We start from the raw sequence: 20,097 nt of genomic DNA, 5'->3' as shown, positions 1-20,097 counted from the left end.
GGATGAATGGATAAACAAAATGTGGCCTAGTAATACAATGGAACTTTTTTATCCACAAAGGAATGAAGTGTTAGAGTTCCCATTGTGGCTCAGCAGAAATGAATCTGACTAGCATCCATGAGGACACAGGTTCCATCCCTGGCCTCACTCAATGGATTAAGGATCTGGCATGGCCGTGATCTGAGGTGTATGTCACAGATGAGGCTCTGATCTTGTGCTGCTGTAGCTGTGGTGTAGGCCAGAGGCTACAGTTCCAATTCAACCCCTAGCCTGGGAACCTCCATATACCATGGGTGCAGCTCTAAAAAGACAAAAAAAAAAAAAAAAGAGTGAAGTATTGATGTGTGCTACAGTATGGATGAGGCCATATATTGTATGATCTTATTTATTTGAATTTTCCAGAATAGGTAAATCCACAGAGACAGAAAGTAGATTTGTAGTTGCCAGGGGCTAGGAGAGAAGGGAATGAGAAGTAACTACTGTTGGGTCCAGAATTTCTTTTTGAAATAATGAAATGTTCTGGAATTAGATAGTGGTGATGGTCATACAACCTCGCGAATATGCTCAAACTCAATTTTTTTTTTTCCTTTTTAGGACCGTATTTGTGGCATATGTAAGTTCCAGGGCTAGGGGTGGAATCCTATACTATAGTCACAGCAATGCAAGATCAGAGCCCACATCTGTGACCTTCGCCTCAACTTGCAGCAATGCCGATCCTTAACCCACTGATCGAGGCCAGCGATCAAACCTGTATCCTCATGGATATTAGTCTGGTTGGGTTCTTAACATGCTGAGCCACAGTGAAAACTCCTGAACTATTTTTAAAGGGTAAATTTTATGATGTGTGAATTATAGCTCAATTTTTAAAAATAATCTAAAACTGGCCCTCTTTAGAAAAGAACTATTTATCTGAAGGACATTTTACAAATCTCATTTTTATTACTTGCCTATTTTCTTCTTTTACATATATATTGGTAGATCTTTTCAGTGAAACAGGAACTTGGACCATGAAATCAGATGTGCAAGACAACCACTAATACTGGACACTTACCCAGTACCCATCAAAAAATTTTTCCTATGACGTCTTTGCTCTATAGTGCCCTCTGCTGCCTAACAAGAACACTTACAACCCACACTGTTGTACTAAAACAGTACCTCTATTTTCTAAGAAATGAAGAGGAATGAGTATTATCAAAAGGAAAAGTAAATAGGCATGTATCACATCAGGTGTTTGAAAAATGACAATAATACAAAAGAATGCCACAGGCAGAAAGTTATAAACACATTTCGAATTGCAGATTTTTTTTCAGTTATCAAACAAAAGGAATATTTTGCTCAACTGAAACCTCTCTGCTGTCTTTCATTTTAAATGAATCCTGAGCTATGCTAGTATATCTGATGGTGCCATTCTGGAAAATAATGTCTTAGAATAGAAGGAAATGTAGTCTTTCCTTACTTCACTATGAAGTACAAACTTTCCTGAACAATAACCATGAGTAGAAAATAAAGTAAAAACAAAATTAAAAAGCTAGTTGTCATTATATCAACAATATTCATTTCCTTTTTGTGGGTCTTTAAATTCTTCATAAAGGCTTAAGAATTTGAAAGGTTTGATTTACTTTTTAACTGAAATCAATACATACTATACATACATTTCTACAAGCTGTACACCTACGTACTCCATGGCAATGATAATGGCCTAGGTACTCAGTTGCTATGAAAACCTCCAAAATTCAAAGCCTGTTTGGGAAAATAAATGGAAAAAGTCAAAAGTAGAGCAGACATGTCCATCTGATTCTGTTTTTTCTGCTTAGAGAGCCATGTTAGAGGACAAAAGCTTGATTATTTCAAGCTGAGAAGCCAATGGGTCAAACTCATAGACTTTTTGAACTGAAAGAAACTTTAAAGAACACCTAACCAAAAATGAAAATATTTCAAAGAAAGGGATAAATGCAATGGGTGCCTGATGAATCTGAGTAGAGATGAATAGAAACCAACAATGTGAAAAATGAACAATTCCATAATACCTGTTCAGGAAAAACAAAACAAAACAAAACAAAACAAAACAGATTTTCTAAGCTTTGGAAGCATTTAGACGGACAGTACAGGTAATAACACAAGTAATAACAGTCTCGATTACATATAACCTTTTTTCCAGGATTAATGATAGTCCTTTGAGTGTATTTATCCATGAACAAAAGAAACCTAAATTCTCTGTACATTATACACCTTAAGCTCTAGCAGAAATAGCATCCAGCATTATGGAATTATTTCTCATCCACTCCAGAGACACTCAAAGACCTGCAGACAGAAGAGTAGCACGCCTTGGATTTATCTCTCAGGTGTACATTATACATCACACAATCTCCACCTTTTTTTTTTTTTTAAGAAAATAACAGTTGTCATATTCAAAAAAAATTTTTGTTTTCACTAAAGGTTTATAACCTCATAACCAAGATGAAAATAGTTTAAATCTATGAATAAAATTCCTTCTGACATTCAAAAATGTCAGTAAGCCTTTTTGTCATGTGACCTGATGTCTTCCCAAAAGAGGCTTTATGATATTCCCACCAATAAACATCATTCCCTAGGACCTTGTGAATAAAACCATGAATTTTAACTAGGTAATATGATCTTACCTGGGAGAGATTTAGCTAGAGGGTGTCCTCAAACATTAGTACAAATCAGAATAGCATGGAGAGCTTATAAAGAAACAAAGGACTAGCTCACTGAAGGAGGTTAGGGTCTGCGCCTGTTTTTAGCATGTTCATCTGGTAATTCTGATACACTGGAAAGTTTGAGAACAGTTCTTCTGAGAGGGTGCTCAACCTTGGCTGCACATTGGGTCACCTGGCCAGTTGTGAAAAGAACACAGATGCCAGCATCCATCCTCAGAGATTGGTTTCCTTTGGTCTGGGTGAGACCTGAGCCTCAGGAATTTAAAAGCCCCCCACCCAGTAATTCTGACGTGCAGCCAAGTGTGAAAGCTACTCTCTGGAGAATGAAATCCAGGTTTATAAATATATTTAGAAGTAGATGGAGAGAACAAAGTCTGACTTCATTTGGAAACAGGTAAGGAAGTAGAGAAAAACAAAAGGCAATCCTTTCTAATGTGACAATTCCATCCCAGTTCAGTTCCAGCTGTCAATAACCAGATATAAGGAAAGGCACAAAATCTAGTTTTGCCAGAAGACAATCTATCTAATGTGAAAAGGATGTTTTTAAAGTGACCTACAATTAGTCTTTTATGTAGTTATTGCATGGTTTCTGAGATGTTCATATTTCCCTAATTTATTGAAGAGAGTTTTTGAACACTTGTTATGTGCGAGGCCCAGTTCTAGATGCTATAGTAAGAAGACAGATAAGCAAGACAAAAACCCTTGACATCAAGGAGTTTATAATCCATGAGAATAAATAAAACACATACAAAAATAGCAGGTGAAAAAAAAATAAGTGCCTATAAGTGACAAATCATGAGTATCATGAAAGTTTGAAAGAGGGAGAGATCCCTTCTGGAATGCATGGCCAGGGAAGATTTTAAGGAAGAAACATCATTTGACCTGAGCCTTGAAGGATGAGAAGGGTTTGAGGGGAAAATATGGGAGAACAAGCCTTCCTGAGGCAGGTAACAGCGTGACTTGAAGGCCCAGAGGTGGGGAGTGCAGAGAGGGTCAAATACAGCGGATTGACCAAGAGGTTGGGAAGTGAGATAAACAGAAAAGTGGGTAACTTACCATCACAGGAGACATCCGGTTTCACTGTAAGGTATTAGTTAAATAATAGGGATATGTTAAAGGGACTTTTAGCAGAGAAATGGCATCATTAGAGTTCAGCTTCAAAATAGTGAAATTTGTGGAAGTGTGCAAAACAGACCAGAGTGAGATTACAGAGAAAGTGAACCCACCACAGAATGCTGGAGCACAAAGTGCTGAAAGAGTAAACTAGCAAAGAGAAAGGGAAAAAAGAAAGACTGAGGAATGTGACCAAGAGGTTTCTAGCCTGAGAAGCAGAGAGAAGAGCAGTACCAAGGATATGAATAGAAAAGTCTAACAGATTGTCCCTGAGGGAGTCCCCATTGTGGTTCAGTGGTTAACGAACCTGGCTAGTATCCATGAGGATACCGGTTTGATCCTTGGCCTTGCTCAGTGGGTTAAGGATCCAGCGTCACCATGAACTGTGGTGTAGGTCGCAGATGCAGCTCTATGGTGTAGGTCACAGATGCAGCTCAGATCCTGTGCTGCTGGGGCTCTGGCATAGGCTGGCGTCTACAGCTCCGATTAGACCCCTAGCCTAGGAACCTCCATCTGCCACAGGAAGCGGCCCTAGGAAAGGGGGAAAAAAAAGAAAAAAAAAACTAAAAAATACAGCAGTGCACACCAAATTAGGTCCCTGCTCTTATGATGCTTACATCTGATGGAGATTAGAGGGTAGAACAGCCAATAAAACATAGCTGTATGAAAGACACAAACAAAAATATTCAGGGTAAGGAGATAGAGAATGAGAAGGAGGTGGAGGCGGTCAAGGCAGGGAAGGTTTTCTGATAAGGTAACATCCAAGAAGTCACCTTCATAAAGTGAGGGAGTCAGCCGTGAGGATCCCTAGGAAGGGTTCCAGCTAGGAGGAGTTAGTAGAGTCCTGATGCAACAGAAGTGCTTAAGTGCTCCAGAAAGGAGCCAAGAGACCAGAGGACTGAGTGAAGGGAGTGAGAGAATGGGGAAAGGGTAGGTGAGGGCTCTGCACCTGATTGCAATTGGGGGAGGGGTTCCACACCAAGCAATTCTGCAACACCAGCTGGATGTTCTATTATTCACCGCAATTCTTATACTAACCACCTGGATATAGCATCAGATCTCAGAGGTTAATTAAGAGTCCAGTCCTACAAGACTTTTCCCCCCACTTCAGATGCCAACTGGGAGTTCAGGTTGTCACTTAGGCTGTAGACTGGAGGTTCCAAAGACACACTCTTAGGGTTCAATCAACTTGCTAGAGGTTCACAGAACTCAGAGAAATACTGTATTTACTAGATCAATGGTTATTATAGAAGGATGTATTTCAGGAATAGCCAGATGTGAGAGATGCACAGGGTGAGGTGTGGAGAAAGGGTGTAGTTCCCATACCCTGTTCAAATTCTCAAATTTCTACCTGTTTTCACCAACTGCGAAGCTCTCAGCACACTGTCCTTTTGGGTTTTTATGGCGGCTTTATTATAGAGGCATGGCTAATTAACTCATTGGTCACTGGTGATCGAACTCAAACTCTAGCCCTTTCCTCTGCCCTGTCAGGAGTGGCACTGAAAATTCCAACTTTCTAACCGCATGTTTAGTTCTTGTGGTAACTAGACCTCATCCATAGGTACAGTCCAAAAGTCATCTTATTAACATATAAGACAACTTTATTGCCCTCTTCACTCAAGAAATTCCAAGTTAAAAGCTCTGTGTCAGACACTGGGACAAAGACCAAATATAAATTTCATATTATTGATCAAAATATGGAGATGGGATTAGAGAGAGAATTAGAGAGGTGTTAGAGAAAAGGCAGCTGCGATGAGGATCGGGGGCTTACTTTGAGTAAAATGGGAGCCATTGGCTTATACTGTGAAAGGATCACTGCTGGCTGCTCTGTGTGGAATTACAGTGATGGGACAGGGGTGGAAACAGGAGATGAATAAGGAGGCTATTGCAATAATCTGGTAAGAACTGGTGGCTTGGGCCAGGTGGTGGCAATGAACATGGTCATTAAGGGTGGTTGTGAATTTTATATATATTAAGATGTCACTTAACACAGCTTATGGTAAAGATAGAGATCACAAGAAAGATAGGAGTTCAGGATGATGCTAAGAGTCATGGCAATGGGGAGAACCCAGTTGACATTGAATAAGAAGACCGAGAAATGAAGAGTGAGTAGCAGACGTGGGGAGAGATGAAGCGTTAGGTTCTATACATTTAAGTTCGAGATGATCAGCTAAAGAAACAAGTAGAGAAAAGTTTCAAGAGTTGAGCCCAGCTGCCCCATAGCTTTAGAAGCAAGGAAGAGGAGGACACTTTAGCAAAGAACCTGAGAAGGAACAACCAGTGAGATCAGATGAGATGAAATATTTCATTTCCTTATCTGTATTTTCTGATTAATAACTATGACTTGCTTTCCTGATAAAAACCATCCAAAAGACTTTGTATCAAAGGGTGGAAAAAGGAAAAAAAAGAGAGAGAGAGAAACAATGACAAAAGCAACAAAATAAGGCAACAAGATGCCACAAGAGCATATATTAATATATTAGTGTATAAGATGTTAACACAATATTCAGGGCACATACCCTCACTGTGTTCTCATCTGAGCTCGAGTAACATCTTCTCTAAGGGGATTCTCTGACCGCCCTATCAATGATAACCCCCAACTCCTATTATTCTTCATTCCTTTACTCTGCTTTATTTTTTTCATTATTACTTCATGTATATTTGTCTTTATGTCTCTCTCCCACACTAGACAGTCAGGATAGGGATGGTGTCTTGTTCACAGGTATATCCCAGCACCAAGAATAGTCTCCTGCAGAGATTGGCCTCAAAAAATGTTAAACATGAGTTCCCGTCGTGGCGCAGTGGTTAACGAATCCGACTAGGAACCATGAGGTTGCGGGTTCGGTCCCTGCCCTTGCTCAGTGGGTTGACGATCCGGCGTTGCCGTGAGCTGTGGTGTAGGTTGCAGACGCGGCTCGGATCCCGCGTTGCTGTGGCTCTGGCGTAGGCCAGTGGCTACAGCTCGGATTCGACCCCTAGCCTGGGAACCTCCATATGCCGTGGGAGCGGCCCAAAGAAATAACAAAAAAAAGACAAAAAAAAAAAAAATGTTAAACATAAAAAAAAATCCAAAAATGGGCAAGGGAATTGAATAGATGTTGCTCTAATGAAGATAGACAAAAATATGAAAGATACTCAAAATCACTAATCATTAGGGAAATGAAAATTAAAACCATGATGAGATACCAGTTTACACTCATTAAAATAAAACAGAAAACAAGTGTTAGTGAGAATGTAAAAAAATTAGAACCCTTGGAGTTCCCATAGTGGCTCAGCAGTAAACAATCCAACTATCCATGAGGCCAGGTCTATCCCTGGCTTTACACAGTGGGTTCAGGATCTGGCATTGCTATTAGCTGTGGTGTAGGTTGCAGATGTGGCTTGGATCCTGCTTTGCTGTGGCTGTGGAGTAGGCTGGAAGCTACAGTTCCAAGTCAACCCCTAGCCTAGGAACTTCCATGTGCTGTGGGTACAGCCTTAAAAAGAAAAAAAAAAAATAGAACCCTTGCCTATTGCTGGTGGGAATGTAAAAGGTTGCAGTCACTACAGACATTAGCATGGTTCCTAAAAAAAATTAAACATAGAATTATCATTTAATCTAGGATGCTACTTCTGGGTATACACACAAAAGAACTGAAAACAGACTAAAACAGATATTTGAACATTAATGTTCACAGCAGTGTTATTCAGAGTAGTAAAAAGAGGAAGCAATGCAAGTGTCTGTAAATGGATGAATGGATAAACAAAAAAGCAGAATACACATACAATGGAATATTATTTGGCCTTAAAAAGGAAGTTATGACACATACCACAACCTGTCTTGAAAACATTATGCTAAGTGAAACAAACCAGATACAAAAGGACAAATACTATAAGATTCTACATATATGATATACCCAGAGTACTTAAATTCATAGAGACAGAAGTAAAATATTGGTTTCCATGGGCTAGGGGAGAGGGGTAATAGGAAGTTATTGTTTTATAGGTCCAGAGTTTCAGTTTGGGATGATGAAAAGGGTTTGGAGACAAATAGTGGTGATGGTTGCACAACAATGTGAAGATATTTAATGCCACTGAATTGTTAACTTAAAAATGTTAAATTTTTATGCTGTGTATAATTTTACCACAATTGAAACTATAAAATTTTAAAAATTATTTGTTGAAAGAAATGAATGGAGGTTTTTTTGTTTGTTTGTTTTTTGGCTGTGCCCACTGCATGTGGAAATTCCTGGGCCAGGGATTGAACCTGAGCCATAGTAGTGACAACAGCAGATCCTTAACCACTAGACCACCAAGGAACTCTTAAGTGAATTTTTTTTTTCTTTTTGTTTCAGCTATCAGGAATTTTAGTATTAAATGAAATAATTACAATGACTACGATTCCTTCTTTTCATAACTGTGATTTTTCTATTGTAATCATTATTCTAGACAGATCATTCATTGTAAATCTTTTTGGTAAGCAGGCATGACTATAGACTTCCTAAATGTGAGTAAAAAACAAGGAAAATGAAGCCATTGTGTTTTCAAAGCAATGGAAACCCTTCCGTTGGAATTCTATGTTGCTTAATACATCCTATGGTATTTCGTCTGTTCAGTTTTCTGACTTTCTCAATATTCTATATGCTGAAGGAAGGCTATGTCTTAGACTATCCTGTATTACCCAAGTTTAGCAGTCGTACTGGCATCATCAATAATTAAGGAATGCTTCTTATTCTAAGATAGGGTTCAACATCAGAATGGTAGTTGACGGAATAACTTGGGGGAATAGCAATTGAAGGAGATTGCTGATTAATTTCGACATTTCCAAAAACCAAGAGGCGAGGTCAACTACAAGGAAAAGGTGGGCAGGCCTGGTGTCAGGGACTTGAAGAGAGTACGTGCTATGTCTTCAAAGTAATCCTTACTTTCCATGCCATCTGCTTCAACTTGCTCTTCTCTGGGTTTCTGTTTAAATTTCATGTTTCCAAAGTGCAGGATGGCTCCAGTGAGTTTATAGGATCCATACTTCTCATCAGGAAGAAAGCCCAAGATGTCCATGGCTTGCTGTAAAAAGAGAAGCAGATGGCCGAGTCTTCATTTGCCTAATGGCTGCAGTAAGCACCTCACCCCCGCTGTGTGTCACACCTCCCTCTACTCGTGGGCTGTGGCTGCTGGAGGAGAGGAGACGGATCTCTACAGCCCCCAAGCGTGACAGCTCTGTTCAAAGCAATGCAAATTGGCCCTGTTGGCACTTGGTCACCCGCGCAGTCTGCTTATCCCTTTAAAAGAAAATTAGGAGGCCTATGACTTACTTGTTTAATTCCCAGTCATTTTAACGTTCCTTCCATGCCCTGCTCCCCTCCTCTCCCTTTCAATAATCTATCATTAACTGGTTATTTGAGGTAAATGATTTTGCCTTTCATGGTTATGGAACAAAGTAGCACCATATCTGATGGGTTGCTTATTTCTGGGATCCCATATGTTCTCCCAACTTCATTCCAGCACAGATACATTTCAAAGACTGGCAAAAGGAAGTGTTTAAGAAAAGAAAAACCATGTCACCAAAGAACGGCATCCTAAGAAGCCCCTGCACATGATAAGAAGTGTGTTCTCACATACTTAAGGGGGGTGGAAATTGGTACAGTCTTTCTAGTGGCTAATTTAGAATATGTATCAAGAAACTATAAAAAATTCATAATCCTACCTAGTAATTTCGCTTTTAGGAATCTAGCATAAGGTGAATCTAATATATAGAACAAGCACTCATCTGCAAAGATATTCACTATAGGAGGAAAAAAAATCCCACAGCCTTGAATCTAACAATAGGAGAATGGCTAAATAAACTACAGGAGTTCCCATCGTGGCTCAGCGGTTAACGGACTTTACTAGTATCCACGAGGATGCAGCTTTGATCCCTGGCTTCGCTCACTCAGTTGCTTAACAATACAGCATTACCATGAGCTGTGGTGTAGGTTGCAGATGTGGCTTGGATCTGGCATTCCTGTGGCTGTGGCGTAGGCTGGTGGCTACAGCTCCAATTCGGCCCCCAGCCTGGGAACTTCCATATGCCATGGGTGCAGCCCTAAAAAAAGAAAATAAATAAATAAACTACAGAACAAATGTCTGATAAAATATTAAGCATTCGTTTAAATGCTTATGAAGGGTTTGTAATAACACTGAAAATGCTTAAGAGTAATTGAAAAAGCAAACTATCAAACAGCATATGCAGTATAATTATAACCTTTGATTAAAAAAACCACCAAAACAACTATATAACTGTAACCCCAAATAGAAAACAATAAAGACTGTAAAACTTTAAATAAAATAAAACAGTGGCTGCCACTGAGTTGAAGCATGTTCCGACTTTTCTACATGTACCGAAGCTATGACATTGACAATGTGTGCTTTGACAATAAATAAGTAAACTAGACAGAAGCAGTCCTGGGCAGGGGACCCTTTCCATCCTCCACCCCAGGGGAAGGAAAGTCATTTCTCCAGGACACTTTGGAAGAGAGGAGATTTAAGATGCTTGCTTTCATTTCTCATTGTCATTACCAGACTTTTCTCTGATAACTAACAAGCCTTACATTTGTGACCAGCAATTCTTCAGCATCATCAGAGCTCCCGACAGCAACTACTCCATGAGAGCAAAAGTGAAAGTCAGAGGGATTTTCAGACACCAGGAGCATATCTGCAGTGGGAAAACCATCAGTTAAACAGCTTAAAGAAATCTATGAGGGTTTAGAAAATAATTGACCAATATTCACAGTTTACTCTTACAGCTTACAGCCTACTTGTAAACAAGCCAAAATAAAATCCATATTCTACACCCAAACCTCTACAATCAATTTTTGCCCTCTATTAACTTGTCAGTCATGTGTTAATGCCTCCCAAGAGAAGACCAGGCAGGCCAAATCTGAAAGTAGATTCAATTGCAGCTGCTTGAATTATTGGGGGGTGGGGGGAGGACAGATAATGCATGTTGGCAAAACTTTGAAAACAGAAATTTGGCCTAGATACATGGTTGAGAGCTGGAAGAAAAAAGAAAAAGGTTTATAAAATTATAAGTATAATAGGTCTGAGCTTCAAAGGCTAGGAAGCAGACAGACTCTGAGGTCAGCACCCAGGGAACATTAGCAGTGTAATCTTGTCACATCACATCCTCCCTATTAGTAGGCTCAGTCTGTCTTTCAAGGGATCCATAAATCAGCTACTGTGTTCAATGCTGCACCTTCGATACGTCTCAGATTCCTGACATGATTCACTTAGTCAGGAAACATAATGTGCTGAAGCCAAGGCAGGCTGTCAGCAGCACTTCCGCAACTAACTTGGCCAAGTCACATTAACCTCTTAAAGCCTGACCCTTGCTCCCAATGAAGTTTTTTTTTTAGCTGATCTGAGTTTCTGTTTAGCACTCAATGAAGTGAAGCTCTATTTTCCTGAGCTCTGAATCTCAGAAACAAAGAAACTGGGCTATGTGAATGCTCACAGAAGCTCTATTTGGAAACATCCCAAATGTCCATCAGTAATCAACAAAATGTTGTCTATTCATACAATGAGTTATTATTACTCAGCTAACAAAGGGATGAACCATGAATATTTGCTACAACATGGAAGTATTTCAAAATAATTATGCCAAGTGAAATAAGCCAGACACAAAAGGGTATACACTGTATGATTCCATGTCACACAATTCCATAAATGCAATCTAATCTATAGTGACAGAAAGCATATTAGTGGTTGCCTAGGGATTAGGATGGGAGAGGAGGGCTTGAGGGAGTGAGAAGGGGCAGGAGGGAGGGATTACAAGAGGTCATGAGACAACTTTTGGATGGAAACTTACATTACCTTGACTGTGGTGACGATGTTACCTAATAGTTATATAAGTCAACACTTATACTTAAGTCAATAATACGTCAACAAAGCTATCTTATGAAAGTAATTGGGCTAGCCCCAAAGAAATCAGTCTGAATGCAAGTACAATATATATTTTTAAATAGTAATATAATTCATAATAATTTTTTAAAGCCTTTACTCCAGCAGTGATTCAAATGTTTTTAAATGTTAATACCGCTTGAGAATCTCTTCATATTCTTCCTCATATCTCACCATATATCAATAAATATTTGTGGAGATCAAATAACATGCCAGGCATTATTGTAAATTTTAGGGATACATCAGTGAAAAAAAATAAATCCTACTCTTGCCCTCATAAAGCCTATATTCCAACAGGAGGAGACAGAAGTAAACAAATGAGTAAAATATATGACATGTAAGATGGTAAGTGATTATAGATAAAAGTGCAAGCAGGGAAAGGGAGCAAAAAGTATTGAAGACAAAGAGCTGCAGTTTTTAACAGGGTGATTAGGGAAGGCCTCCATTAAGATGGTGTTTGAATAAAGACGTGAAAAGTTATAGGAGAGAATTATGAATAAGTAAGGACAGAGCGTTGCAGAAAGAAAAAACCCAATGCAAAGGCCTGAGGTGGGAGCTTGCCTGAGATTCTGTGTGGCTAAGGTAGGTAGGTCATGAGGTCAGAGAGGCATCATGGGTCATGGTAAGGATATGGGCATTTCTGCTCTGTAAGATAGGAAGCCACAGGAGATTTTTGAGCAGAAGAGTGACATCATCTGATTATTAATTTTTTTTTAATATGCCATTGCTGCTGAGTTAAAGACAGAGGGACAGGGGTTGGAACGTGGATCCTAGGAAAAGGATGACTAATTCAAGAGAGAGATAATGGTACTTAACTGGGGGAGTAACAATAGACATGGTGAGAAGTAGCCAGAGCTTGGATTTTGAAACAGAGTTAACAGGATTTGCATATGAACACATGAGAATAATGTAGGAGAACAGGCTGGTCAAGGATAACATCAAAGGTTTGTGTCTGGGCAAGTGGAAGGATGGAGCTGCCTTCAGGTGACCTGGGAAACACTGTGGTAGGAGCCAGACTGGCTGTGTGGAGTTCAGGAACTAGGTTGTAAGCATATGAATTTTGAGTCACCTATTACACATCCAAGTGAAAACATCGAAGAGTCAATTAGCTATGAATCTGGAAGAGAAGAAAAGTCTAGACTCATGATCAAACCTGGAAAATCATCAGATAGAAATGATCTTTATAGCAGTCATTTAGATGCTCTATCACCACAAGAGAGATCAAAGGACTGAGCCCAGGGTACTCTCAAGTCATGGGCTAAATGAAAGAAAAAAACCTGCAAAGCAATGCCAAGAGATTTAGGAGAGAAACGAGGGAGGTAGTATGCTGGAAGCCACGAGGGGAGATTTTCAAGGAAGACAAGGAAGAAGGAGTAATCAGAGGTATCAAATACTGTCCTGACTATACATTGTCAAGCATCTCTCTCCCCCCTCCTCTTCTCTCTCTCTCTATACATGCACACATATATATACATATATATACATACAGACACACACATACATATGTGTGTGTGTGTGTGTGTGTGTGTGTGTATTTTAGGCCCACAGGTGCCACATATGGAAGTTCCCAGGCTAGGGGTCGAAGTGGAGCTACAGCTGCCGGCCTACACCACAGCCATAGCGACACCAGATCTAGATCCAAGCCTTATCTGCAAACTACACCCCCAGCTCTCAACAGTGCTGGGTAATTGAGTGAGGCCAGGGATAAAGCCCACATCCTGATGGATACTAGTCAGGTTTTTTTCCCTTGAGCCATAATAGGAGTTCCTCACTTTCTCTACTTTTTTTTTTTTTTTTTTTTGCGCCACACTTGCAGCATTCAGAAGTTCCCAGGCCAGGGATCAAACCCATGCCGCAGCAGCAACCCAAGCCACAAAAGTGACAATGCTGGATCCTTAATCTGCTAAGCTACCAGGGAACTCCAAGAATCTCTCCATATATTCTTTTGCAAGATTCATTCATAACTTTACTGATGACTCTCAAATCTATTTATTTTCTAAACTCCAGACCTCAATCTCCAACTTCCCATTGGACATTTTAATGTAGATGGCCACAAATAGCTCAAATACAACAGTACTGCAATTAAATCTATGACGCTTTTCCTGTCTGCCCTGCAGTTAGTCCTTTTCTGTGGTTGCTTATGCCATTGAATGTCACCACCACACCTGAGCCAGACACCTCAGTGCCACATCATCCTAACCCTTCACCTCCTTCACAGCTCAAATACAGACATTGACTCCATGTTTTCCAAATCAAAGCATGTATTTAACATTTGTTTCTCTACTGTAGGTATATGCTATGGAAGGAGGTAAGGATACAAAACTAAAATGGTCCTTTCCTTTAAGAATGCTAGAGCAATCACACACTAAACAGTGCAGGAAATACTGTTGTGTGTCTTTAGGGTGGGGGCATGTTTCAGTTGGCTGACTCATTTAAAAAAATCTACATTCTGATCAATGGAACAGAATAGAGAGCCCAGAAATAAACTCAGAGGCCTATAGTCAGTTAACCTTTGACAAAGGAGAAAAGAATATAAAATGGGAAAAAGAAAATCTCTTCAGCAAGTGGTACTGGGAAAACTGAATAGCTACATGTAAATCTATGAAACTAGAACACACCCTCACACCATGCACAAAAATAAACTCAAAATGGCTTAAAGACTTAAACATAAGACAAGACACTATAAAACTCCTAGAAGAGAACATAGGCAAAACATTCTCTGACATCAACCATACAAATATTTTCTTGGGTCAGTCTTCCAAGGCAATAGAAATAAAAACAAAAATGAACCAATGGGACCTAATCAAGCTTACGAGTCTTTACAGCAAAGGAAACCATAAAAAAAAAAAAAAAAAAAAAAGATAATCTACGGAATGGGAGAAAATAGTTGCAAATGATGCAACTGACAAGGGCTTAATCTCCAAAATACACAAACAACTCCTACAACTCAACAACAGAAAACGAACAACCCAATTGAAAAATCGGCAGAAGATCTAAATAAACAGTTCTCCAAAGAAGACATATGGATGGCCAATATGAAAAAATGCTCCACATCATTAGTAAGAGAAATCAAATCAAAGCTAAAATGAGGTACTACTTCACACTAGTCAGAATAGCTATCTTTAATAGGTCTACAAATTAAAAAATGCTGGAAAGGGTGTGGAGAGAAGGGAACCCTCCTACACTGTTGGTGGTAATGTAAATTGGTACAACCACTATGGAAAACAGTATGGAAATATCTCAGAAAACTAAATATAGAACTACCACATGATCCAGCAATCCCACTCCTGGGTATATATCCAGACAAAACTACAATTCAAAAAGATACATGCACCCCTGTGTTCATTACAACCCTATTCACAATAGCCAAGACGTGGAAACAACCTAAATGTCCATCAACAGATGAATGGATTAAGAAGATGTGGTACATATACACAATGGAATACTGTTCAGCCATAAAAAAGGAATAGAGTAATGCCATTTGCAGCAACATGGATGCAACTAGAGATTCTCATACTAAGTGAAATAAGCCAGAAAGAGAAAGACAAATACCATATGATGTTACTTATTTGTGAAATCTAAAATATGGCACAGATGAACCTATCTACAGAGTAGAAACAGACTCATAGACGTGGAGAACAGACTTATGGTTGCCAAGGGAGAGGAGGTGGGAGCGGGGTGGACTGGGAGCTTGATGTTGGTAGATGCAAACTATTACATTTAGAATGGATAAGCAATGAGGTCCTACTTTACAGCAAGGGGCACTATATCCAATCACTTGTTATAGAACATGAGAGAAGATAATATGAGAAAAAGAATATATATATATACATATATAAAACTGGGTCACTTTGCTGTACGGCAGAAACTGACAGGACATTGTAAGTCAACTGTAATTAAAATTAAAAAAATATATATTAGCAAACAAAAATCTACATTCCAAGATTGCTTTGCCAAGAATTACCTTTAGATCATTCTAAATTGACCTTTTAGAAAATTTTCATTTTGCTCGCATGCTTATTATGTCACATTTTTCAATTGCACATTTGTACTTTATTTTTTAATAAGCTTTTTTTAAATTGAAGTACAGTTCATGTACAATGTCGTGCTAGTATATATATATATATATTTCTTTTTCAGATTATTTTCCATTATAGGTTGTTTTATGTCATTTTAAATCTTCACCCTGGTCATGATGACTAAATGTGCTATATTTGACTTTATTTTCTCTCTGTTAAATATAGGAAAATAAAAGTCTAGCAAGGCTCACTACTTTCCCAGGATCAAATTAATGATTAACTGAATTTAGAACATAATCTCTTATGTTTCTGTTAGGTTATGCCACCCACTGCTCAAACCTGTGTTTGGAACTATGGCGGGATCCTACTTCCTCTTTGTCATAGGCAGAAGGAGGGTCTTGTTTCTGTGCAAGCTCAACATTGGACAAGCACTGAGGGCAACAGAGCAGAGGGCAAGCATACCACGTGCCTGAGAACTAGAGGACCATGTGGAGGAAAGAGCCAAGATTCAGGAGGGAGCTGGTAATAAGGCAGAATGGTGGGTGAAGTGCTATAGATGCATTTCTCCCTCAGCACCTCCCACTTCCAGATGCATCATTTCTAGAAGTCATTAAGCACACCCAATGGACTTTTCTTCTATCTCCTTAAAACCAGAAACATGGCTGCCATGCTAGCATAAGCATTCACTGGAGCAACTGCACACAGTGTGAAGTAGTAGCTCCAGAGAATGTGGAGGCTAGAAGCATGAGTGTTTGAGGAACTTGGAAAGGCCTTGAACTCAAACATCTTCCCCACTGGGACTTATCAAAACTTATTTTCAAGGAGCAATGAATTTTAATTGGGTCGAAGCTTGAGGTTATCTCAGAGGAGTATCATGTAAACAGGGAATCTTTAATTAATTTCATTTCTACCAAGACAAAAAAAAATGGCCTTGAGAGAATGAAAAAGCAAGGGGTATGCATTTTTATGAGCCACTGTTAGGGCCAGAGAGACTGTAAGCCTGTATGGGTCCCCACAGAAGATTCTTGAGGCTGTGGGCACATGGAGGAGAGGGAGAGCTTGTCACTAGGGGTGGATGGAGAGCAGAGAGAGAGGGAAGGAGAGGATGCTAAAGCTAAGTGTCAATTGCCTCACAATTTCAAAAAGTGCAGTTGTCAGCCATTGTACAGGTTCATTTCTAGAGCCTGCTCTTCAGTAGGAGATGCAAAAAAACCATCAAGAGTATTTTTTAAATTTTTTTCTTTTTAGGGCCACACCCATGGCATATGAATGTTCCCAGGTTCAATTTGCTAAGGGTCAAATTGGAGCTGCAGCCGCAGGCCCACACCACAGCTATAGCAATGCCAGATCCTAGCTGTATCTGTGACCTACACCACAGCTCAGGGCAACACCAGATCCTTAATCCACTGAGTGAGGCCAGGGATTGAATCTGCATCCTCATGGATACTAGTCAGATTTGTTTCCACTGAGCCACGATGGGAACTCCAACATCAAGGGTATTTTATCATTCATGGCTTTGTGTTACATGTCATCGTGACACTAAATTTTACTTTCTGAACTGCTGAATGTTCTCCAAGACAGTGTTCACTATGAAAAGGAGCAAAGCTGACATTGGACTAAAAGAAAGTTTAGGATCACAAATAAATTTCTGTAGCTAGTACCTCTATGCCATGTCATCCATCATTACCTGTTCCTCAGGGCTGCTGTGTTCAGCTAAAGAGGTCATCCATTGCCCAGTTTGAGAGAATCACTCACACACTGTACAGCTTGAATAGCAATCTCTGGAGTTAGGTAGTGTACAATCTGCACAACTGTACACACATCTTGTACCTAATAACCAGTGGGAGCAAGGGAATAAAGATACAGGACTAGTTCAAGAAAGATGGGTAAAAGGGATATGACTGAATAAGCTCCAGAGTAGGAGGTCCAGATGCTGGCCATTTCCCTTGCCATAGGCATTCAGGCCACCAGCAGACACACTCAGGTGCATCCTTGGCAACCACCACTGTTTATTACTGTCAAACACTTTATGGGGTGAGTTCTCAAGGCATTAGGCAAGTGTCCAAGAGGCAAGGATTTGTTTCCTGACTTCTCCTCCTGGAGTTTACACACCAGTCGAATAGTAAGAATGGGTACAATAAAAACATGGAAAGAAAAAAAAGTCAAAGAAAAGGAGAAAAAGGAAGCTATATGCTGGACCAACCTATACAGATGCCATTGAGAACTAAAGGATTTCAAAACGTCGTATCTGAGGGGACCAAGGAAGTACATTCTAGCTGTGCCTGGAATAAGCATCAGCCTTAACTGAAAGGAAAGGGGAGAAGGGATGGCCCCGGTCATGTAGAGGCTAAATGGAGGCTGCTCTGGGATGACCTTTTCCTTGGGTCCCTCAGTGGATGGCCAGCCTCTGCTGTCACTTTCCATACCTGATATGTTTGTCATACACAAATGCTCCTATGTTAGGAAATTTTGACACCACCCTCATATTTCTAAGCTGTGCCCTCTTGTGTCACTCTTCAGGACACTCTGAAGCTCTTCTTTGGCAACCACGAATAGAAAGAGTTCAACATTTTAAAATGTCCCAAAGAATGACAATCGGTGTCATAAAGTGGGCTGACAATACCCACCTTACACCACCAGATGTCAGCCTTTGTACAGTAATCAATCTCAGCGGCCCAAAGACTCAACAAAGTACAGGAATTCCTGACACTCAAGAGTTTTCTACAGCAGCCCAGAGTCCTCAGATGGTTCTATGAGCAAATGGAGATGCTCTAAAAACTCACAGTCCCTGCTAGCACCCACATTAGACCGTGTGTGTCAGATGCCCTGCACAGCATAGAAATGAGTGTCAAGAATGTTAGATTTGGCAGAGCTAAGCAAAGGAAGAGAGAAAAAAAATCTGTTCTAGGTTAGGTAGAGGGAAGATGGGAACAAGAGCAGCTGCTGCTTTCATATAACCAGCTGCACCCATGGTCAAAATAACTGCCCAGTTTGCAGAGTTTCTCCATCTGCTGAGGGCACTTTGGAATTGAAGACCCTGTAGTCAAAATGCTGCTGGATTTATACCATACCTCATCTAAGTATAACGGTTGGCTGTTCCCCATCAATTTGCTCACTGGTATCTCCAGTCTCACCCCACATCCACTGCTGCAGGAGCGTTGTTGACCTCAGTGGCAGATGCAATACTTCTGAAATCCAATTAGTCTGGCACATTCCCCTTCCAACAACTTTCCATTGCACTCAAGATATAAACTCTAGGGAGTTCTAGGGGAACTAGGGAGTTCCCATCATGGCGCAGGGGAGGCAAATCCAACTGGGAGCCATGGGGTTGCAGGTTCGATACCTGGCCTCACTCAGTGGGTTGAGGCTCCAGCGTCGCCATGGGCTGTGGTGTGGGTCGCGGACACAGCTTGGATCTGGTATTGCTGTGGCTGTGGCTGTGGCGTAGGCCAACGGCTACAGCTCCTGTTGGACCCCTTGCCTGGGAACCTCCACATGCTCCTGGTGTGGCCCTAAAAAACAAACCAACAAACAAACAAGCAAAAAAAAAAAAAGATATAAACTCTAGGAGTTCCTGTAGTGGCTCAGTGGTTAACGAATCTGACTAGTATCCATGAGGATGCAGGTTTGATCTCTGACCTCGCCCAGTCGGTTAAGGATCCATTGTTACCATGAGCTGTGGTGTAGGTCACAGATGCAGCTCGGACCCTGCATTGCTGTGGCTGTGGCATATGCTGGTAGCTACAGCTCTGATTTGAGCCCTAGCCTGGGAACTTCCATATGTCAAGGGTGCAGCCATTAAAAAAAAAAAAAATGCAAACTCTCTGCTACAGTCTGCAATGTGCTACTTGGTCTGGCCCTGGTTATTTCCTCCCTATATTGCCCCCTCTACTCATCCGTGGCCACTGTGCTTTCCAAGAATAAACCAAATTCATTCCTGTCTCAGGGCCTTTGCACTCACTGTTTCTTCCCCCCTGGAACTTTCTTCCTAGAAATCTTTGCCTTCTTGTTCCCTTACTCATTCAGGTGTCTGGAAAAATGTTGCCTTCTCAGGGAGATCTTGTTTGACCCTTCTGTTTAAAATGTAATCACCCATTGCCCTTCACTTCATCTTCTTACCCACTTAATTTTTTTATAGACCTTCCATTCTCTAAAATTAGAAATATTTTTGTTTATTTGTTTGTCACTGTCTTCCACACTAGAATGTAAGCTCACGAGGGCAGGGACTTGTCTGCCCCATTTACTTCTCCATCCCCCACACGTAAAAAGCAGTGTGGGGTATACACACAGCAGCTCCACAATGAATATTTGTTGAGTACGTGAAATTTATTCCCTTACCCCACAAGTTGCTATCCTATTTTTCTGTTCACAGC

General features: G+C 40.3%; 1 protein-coding gene across 3 annotated transcripts in view; it reads right to left on the bottom strand.

Annotated features, from left to right (window-relative positions):
• MYH15 (myosin heavy chain 15) overlaps window positions 1-20,097 on the bottom strand; it is a 179,610-nt gene that overhangs the window by 113,737 nt on the left and 45,776 nt on the right. For all 3 annotated transcript variants that reach the window (XM_084991405.1, XM_084991406.1, XM_084991407.1), the window contains 2 exons: window positions 10,358-10,461; window positions 8,696-8,834 (listed from right to left, as the gene is read on the bottom strand). In XM_084991405.1, the coding sequence (XP_084847531.1) occupies window positions 8,696-8,834; window positions 10,358-10,461 (243 nt within the window). The remainder of the gene's footprint in view (window positions 1-8,695; window positions 8,835-10,357; window positions 10,462-20,097) is intronic.

This window comes from Sus scrofa, chromosome 13 (genome assembly GCF_054392235.1).
Source record: "Sus scrofa isolate SSC_HxYL_T2T_F1_AM1 chromosome 13, Sscrofa_HxYL_maternal_Yorkshire_Landrace_v2.0, whole genome shotgun sequence".
Lineage (NCBI taxonomy): Eukaryota > Metazoa > Chordata > Mammalia > Artiodactyla > Suidae > Sus > Sus scrofa.
Note: the sequence above shows the minus strand (reverse complement) of the source record. Positions and strands in the feature narration are given on the sequence as shown.